The sequence below is a fragment of the Calidris pugnax genome, unplaced genomic scaffold (assembly GCF_001431845.1).
Source record: "Calidris pugnax isolate Ruff unplaced genomic scaffold, ASM143184v1 scaffold133, whole genome shotgun sequence".
Taxonomy (NCBI): Eukaryota; Metazoa; Chordata; class Aves; order Charadriiformes; family Scolopacidae; genus Calidris; species Calidris pugnax.
Window position 1 is genome coordinate 3,169,233 of NW_015090977.1, and position 6,844 is coordinate 3,176,076.

Consider the following 6,844-nt stretch of genomic DNA (forward strand, 5'->3'; position numbering starts at 1 on the left):
ATTGAGTTATTGCTCAGAACCCATCTGGGTCAACAAGGGCACTGTGGCAGGACTCAGAAGAACTGTCTCCATTCCCAATTTAGCAGCCCCTGGTCAGTGTCTCCCGGGAGCTCTCCGGGCTAAAGGGAAGGTGGCTGGCAATTAAAGCAGGTTGCGTTTTTAGCACTGTTAACACTAATTTCAGTATGCAGTTCCTGTCATCAAGTACGACCGGAAAGGCTACAAAGCGAGAGCGCGGCAGCTGCTCCTTACCCAGAGCGCGGCCGTCATCGTGGAGGAGTCCAAGATCAAACAGCGGATCGACTACGCCAACCTCACAGGTGAGAGCCCCCTCCTGCAAAGGGGCCCCTTGACTAAGTCAGACCTCACCTTGGCTACAGTTAAATAATAACAATAACCAGTTTGTCCTGGACAAGAATGGAACTATCTGATACTACAGATTTTAAATGCTTGTTGGTATCTTGAAACTGAATTCTTCTAAAATTAAACTCCTTAAAATGTCACAGAAATTACTCAATGTGTCTCCCCGGAGCCCCCTCCTAAGCCATTTCCCCATTGCACATCCCCCCACGGCAGGGGAGTTGCGCCATCGATTCCACAGCAGCTCCCTGGGACACCACAGCTTCAGCCCTCCCAGCGGCCCATGGGGACTCCATACTTTGAGGGGAATTTGGTCAGAGAGAGAAAAGTGCTGAGTCTGGGGCACCTGTAGTTGTCATTGGGCTTTGAAACCCCTCACTTCACAGCTCCAGCTCCAATTCCTCTTTCCAGCCAGTTTTGGTGCTCATCAGTTCGGCATCAGCCTGATGCAACGATACCACGTTTGTAGCTGTCACCCTTTGAAGCTGTTTCCAAGGGCAACACCAATTTGGGGCTCTGTGACTCCCGTAAGACGCTATTGTGGCAGAGATGGATGTTTCTCTCCACCAAGGGTTGGGCTAGTTCGATTTAAATAGCTAATCTAGTGTCAAGATATTAAACAAAGTCCAAAAATAAACTAAGAAGAAACAGACGCTGCTGAAACACAGCGCAGCGCCCCTGACCTCAGCCCTGCTCAGGGAGAGGACTTTTTTTCCTTTAGCAGAGTTGAGAACTCAGGGCAGAGGCTGAGCCTCTCACTTGCTGCGTGGTGGGAAGGCACCACTGGCCAGGGCAGCAGAAACCCTGGATTCAGAGCCCCAGTGGGTCTCAGAGCAGTGAAATGAGACGCTGCAGCTGGAGCAATACTCCAGCCAGTGGGTGTGGGTTCAGCCTGTCCCCCAGGTCCAGCTGCAGGGCAAGGACCTCACAGCAACAGTCACTTTCTGGAGCCGAGCTCCTACAGCAGCTCTGGCCTTTCTTACCACACAGAATCATTCAGGTTGGAAAAGACCCTTAGGGTCATCAAGTCCAACCATCAACCCCACTCTACAAAGTTCTCCCCTGCACCATATCCCCCCACACCACATCTAAAAGACTCTTAAACACACGTGACAGAGAAGAGAACAGGAACCACATTGTTCCAATTGTCCCTCTCCTCAGCACCCCAGTAATTGTACCACCCACCCACCTACAGAGTAGAATGAAGAACCTGTCCAGCGAGCCCTGAAAAGTAAGACTTTGGCCATAGGTCCTTTAACTGGGCAAAGCAGCTCCTTTCCAAGTCCATGAGGGCGATGACAGTTTGTAAACGGGCATTCTTCTTCCTTCTGATGGACAGAGGTATCTGACAGGTCCTTTTCCATCATGAAGAGCAGAGTTATAAGCTGATTGTCTGTCACCTTGCAGCCTCTGCTGTCACCTTAGCGCAGAGCTTCTGTGCAGCTTCTCAGCTGTGGGGTTCCTGGGCCTGAGAACAGCAGCTGGGAGCAGTTCTGAGGCACCAGAGAGTCCTGGTGGAGCTGGGCTGGGTGTCAAAGGGCCATTGTTCTCTGTTGCAGGCATCTCCGTCAGCAGCCTGAGCGATAACTTGTTTGTGCTGCACGTCCACTGCGAGGACAACAAACAGAAGGTAACGGGGCCCACCCACTGCTTCTCCAACCACCTCTAGAAAAGGTTTTAGAGGCAGAAAGAGCAAAAGATCCAGCTGGGGGAGGGGAGGGCACACACGGTGACATGTATATAAGTATTTTGTGCCGCTCTTAAGTAGCATTTTGCTGCTGTTTACTCGTGTGCACAGATGGGCTTCACCAGTGACTTGTTCACCGAGAGGCTCGGTGCTGTCCCTTGCCCCCATTACTGACACCTTGTTAATAAAACCTCCATCCCTGCAGTGTGACCCACAAGAGGCCCCAGAGATCTCCACAGAGCCTGTTCCACTTGGAGAGGTTTTCTTCCATGCTGACCTAGGGAGATAGTTCTGTCCCTCTTAATTACAGCATAATCACTGTGAAGGCATGAGCAGAAACCACTGTCTCTCTTCCCTCCCAGGGAGATGTTGTCCTTCAGAGTGACCATGTCATTGAGACACTAACGAAGACAGCCATCCAGGCAGACAAAGTCAACAACGTCAACATCAACCAGGGCAGGTGAGTGAAGCCAGGTCCCTCTCAGGAGCTGCCTTGGTTTGTGAGCTCTGGTTCAGCGTTGAAAAGCTACAGAAACGTACCCATACACCATCAAAATGTACCTGAAACAACTACATCTCCATTTCCCTGAACAAGCAGATCCATCTCATGAGCAGGCACTTACACAGGAAAAGGGTAGAACTGAGCTAGTGGAGAGGTCACAAACACTCATCAAATCTGTTCCTTCCCTCTTTCTCTTCACAGCATCAAGTTTACAGTTGGGCAAGGCAAAGAAGGCATCATTGACTTCATATCGGGATCAGAACTGCTTATAGCCAAAGCCAAGAACGGCCATCTAACAGTGGTGAGTAGGGGCTGAGGGTGGTGAGAAATGGTAGTTTAGCACTTCCAGTGGATCCAAACCCAGATTTTTGGCATTAAACCCTATTTGCAGCAGAAGGACACACACCACGTGGCCTCTGCTGAAGGCCCTGCTTTGCCAGCCTCCTCCCCAGCTGGAGCTTCTCTTCCTGCAGCCTCGAGAGACCCCCAGGGTTACTCAAACTCATCAATGATTGTCCCATCAATCACTTATTTTTTCCTCCATCCTCAAGATTCAGGCTTTAACGCTACACTCTGTTGCAAATCAAATTTTAGAAAGAGGATTTTAAAAACATAGGATGCAAAAAACCTGCTCATCAGCTATAGTCGTGCAATCGATTTATTCATTGTCAGATTAAAGGCTGTTCAGAAATAAATCCACAACTGCTCTCCCTGTCCTGTCCTGCCTCAGAGCAGCCCTCAGCTTCTCCACTTCACTCTTCACTCAAACAGCCCGTCCCTGTAGGAGCTGCAAAGGGAGCACTGCCCGGAGGAAGAGAGATCAGATGTGTGTAAGGATGCTGAAATGAGGATGGGGCTGCTTTATTTGCCATCAGTAACAGCAAACCAAGGAACTTCTGGACTACGAAGAAACACATCCTCTAATTTTTCCCCCCAGCCTTTGCAAACCATCCCTACAAACATATTTTTTTTAAGTATTATTATTATTTTGCCCCTCTCCATCCTAGGCCATACAAAGTTGTGTTTCGCTGCCAGCCTAGGGAGCAGTTAATAGAACCTCAGGAAGTGGGGTGTAAGAGCACCACGGACTCCCCACTCACAGACTTGCCAATATCTGCTTTTGTTTCCTGCTGAGACTGTGCGACTTCAGTACTTCGGAGCAGAGCAAACGTTACATACTGCAGGGTCACAATTCCACAAGCCAGGCTTTGGTTGGTGCCCTTTCAAGATGTTCAGGAGCTAAAACTGTTGCAGCATCTTTGTTGTCAACACACCTTCTCTATCTGTCTGTCTTCTCCTACAGGTTGCTCCTCGTTTGAATTCTCGATGATAAAAGTGCCACCACACCAGGACCTTTTCCTCCTCAGCCTGACCATACCCGATAGATCCTGCTGGACATTTTTCCCAGCAAAATCCCCCCTTCTCCCTCGCTTTGCTCGTTCTGTTTATTGTTACCAAAGACCTGCACTTTCAGAAAAAAAAAAAAAACCCACACAAAATACATCTTGCTTTTTTGTCTTAATATGAAAGTTCCAAAAGAAAGGCCTTCTCTTCCTTACCTTAGTGGCAAACGCACGGGTCCAACGCCATGTCCAGGAAACCGTGGCTCATGAAACATTCAGCTGGGCTTTGAGGGAGAGGTAGCTCTGGCTCTGAAACTCAAGAGTTTAAGCTCTGATGGAAACGACCAAAAATTTGTGCTTGTCATAAAAAAAAAAAAAAAAAAGCACAACAGGAAAAGAAAGAACTCTGCTGCTTTGTCAGCCAAATCAATGAAATGCCAAACTTTGTATTCAGAAAGAATGTTTTATGAAGAATTTTGCTCCGAGACGTTTTGATGCTTTGCATTACGAGATATTAAAGCCATATTGTGTAAATGAGTCAAACCCTGTAAATACTTTATAGCTGAGTATGAGAGATGCACTACAAGAGATGGAGTTGATGTGGAAACTTTTTATGTTTTAGATTTGGAGTTTTGTTGTTGTTTTTAGTTTATAAGGTATTAACCTGAGAAACCCATCATGTAACTTCACTCATCTGGATCGAGAGACTCTGTAACTTTCTTTGAAGTCACCTGTCCCATTTCTTGCTCTATAGTAATATTTTTATACTGTAGTAACTTTTTCATATCCACACATCCAAACAGAAATGTTAAGTGACACACACTGCAGAGGTCACCACTTCACGCTGCTCTAGGCTGGAAACAAAACCTTTAGTCCTCAACCACAGGACGTGCACATGAGCTTTCCCTCCCACCTTCTACCTGAGACCCACCACTGCCCCTCTCCCCCCTCCACAGCTCATCGGGCTCAGAGCAGCACCTGCAGAAAAAGTTGCTTTTCCTCTTGTTTTTAGCGATAACTGGAAGTTTGAGTTCCCACAATAAAGCTCCACAAGGTTCCTAGAAATGCCTCTCAGTACTGCCTTAACGAGGAAGAGATGGCTGGTTCAGCGCTGCCGGCCTTACCGACCCACCGCACCTCCGCATGGAAGCATCTTCCCCAGCCAGCTGTCACCCCAGTTCTGACCCAGCACTGGGAGGGACACAGCACGTTTGAACACTAACTGGTCTCAGACTGCATCGCGAAATAATACTAAGCACTTTTATTTAACAAAGAACCCAAATGGCTACAGGGTGGACAGCTACGTGTCAAATACCTGCTGACTGCACACCACGGCTCCAGCTGCCAGTCCCAAGTTCTACACCTCAAACGGTGCATTTTGCACCCGACTTGCCTTAGAAATCCTTCGCCTCCCACCTCTGTCCTGATGCAGTAGCAACACCAGTCACAGCGAGCCCTGAGGAAAACGTAACCCAACGTGTTGCCACTCGCCTACGATCGGCTCCGTCTCCTACTTCTCGGTTTTACCACCCCCTGCCCAGGCCTGGAATGCTGTCTGCGCTGTGGTACACACCCCCCTACTGCTGTGTGCTGGGGTGTGTGCACCACACAATGCTGTATGCGCTATCATATAACCTCCTCAAGACTACGCTAAATAAATTTTTACAAAAAAGAAACAAACAACCCCACACTTTGTCTTTGTTGTATAAACTGGTTTAACACATTCCTTCTTTTTTTTTTTTGAGAGGGAGGGTACCTGACTGTCTGGTTCTTGGGCCCATCTATTACAAGAAGTAGATTATCCCCAGAGATTTCTAGGACATCACATTAAGGTGACACATTTCCCTTCTCTCTATCCACGTAAGTGACTGGGCTGGCTGAGGAGCTCTGAAAGGGCAAGTGAGAGGAACACACCAACCAGACCACGGCTTTTTGTGCATTCAGGTGGGGAAAGAGGGATAAATGGTGGGGAAGAGCTTCCAACTCCTCCTGCTGCTCCCGGGCTGTCTCCAGGAGGCCGGGCTCACAGCGGGACTACTTACGGCTAAGACTGGGATCTTACTTTAGCTCATGTCTGAAGAACAATGCTGTTCCTTCTCTTTTCTCTCTCCCCCTCCAAATGTTCCTATTACAAGCAACAAAGCCAAGTTACTCTTGCCGAGATAACTAAAATAGAAAAGTCATAGTAATATTTGGCATTTTTAATTTAGGTTTGTTTTATTTAAGTTTAATGTTAATTCCATGCTGTGTTTCAGTAAGAACAATACAGATTCTGTATCTGTGGCTCCAGTCAGATATCCAGTAGTACAAATTAGCTTCAAGTTACACATACTGAACAAAAGAGGTTGAGCGAGCGAAGGGAGATGGGGAAAGGGGAGGGAGAAAGAAAAAATATTGAACACGCATGCAGGCTTATCAATGCCACCTTCAATGCTAACCTGCTTTGAGGAAAAGTAAAGAATAGGCAAGAATGAGCAGCCACGGATTGTTGAACTGTTACCAGCACCATGATTTTCAGCAACATTTCAGCAGTTTGGAAACTTTTTTTTTTGTTTTTATACAGTAAAACCACTACAATATATGTCCCAATGCAACCTGCAACTTCAAGCTAAACACCCAATTAAGTTTTAAACATTGGTATAAAATTCGGTTTAAACAGTTATAAAAAAAAAAAAGAAAAATGCCACCACATGCGCACTACCTCACCATAACACATCTCTCTCTCCCCGAGGAGTCTAACGGCCTTCAGGTGTAACATCCACCTCTGATGGCAACCGCCACATCTGGCAGGAGACAATACAGTAATGCTGAAAGAGCCTTTACCCAGTCCTGTTAGTGTCTTAAAGAACCTAAAAGCTGGCACCAGTAAAATCCACAGAAATTCACTCTTGCCTTTTAAGAACTTTTAAACTGTGTAAAAAAAAAAAAAAAAAAAAAAAAAAAAAACAAAAA

General features: G+C 46.9%; 1 protein-coding gene across 3 annotated transcripts in view; it reads left to right on the top strand.

Annotated features, from left to right (window-relative positions):
- Positions 1-5,568, top strand: part of MYO1C (myosin IC) — a 60,466-nt gene extending 54,898 nt beyond the window's left edge. For 2 of the 3 annotated variants that reach the window (XM_014953190.1, XM_014953189.1), the window contains exons 28-32: positions 185-320; positions 1,920-1,990; positions 2,410-2,507; positions 2,751-2,850; positions 3,853-4,275. In XM_014953190.1, the coding sequence (XP_014808676.1) occupies positions 185-320; positions 1,920-1,990; positions 2,410-2,507; positions 2,751-2,850; positions 3,853-3,879 (432 nt within the window). In that variant the 3' untranslated portion in view covers positions 3,880-4,275. Of the gene's footprint in view, positions 1-184; positions 321-1,919; positions 1,991-2,409; positions 2,508-2,750; positions 2,851-3,852 lie in introns of all 3 variants that reach the window. The other variant, XM_014953188.1, reaches the window with a different exon arrangement.
- The last annotated feature ends 1,276 nt before the right edge of the window (positions 5,569-6,844 follow it).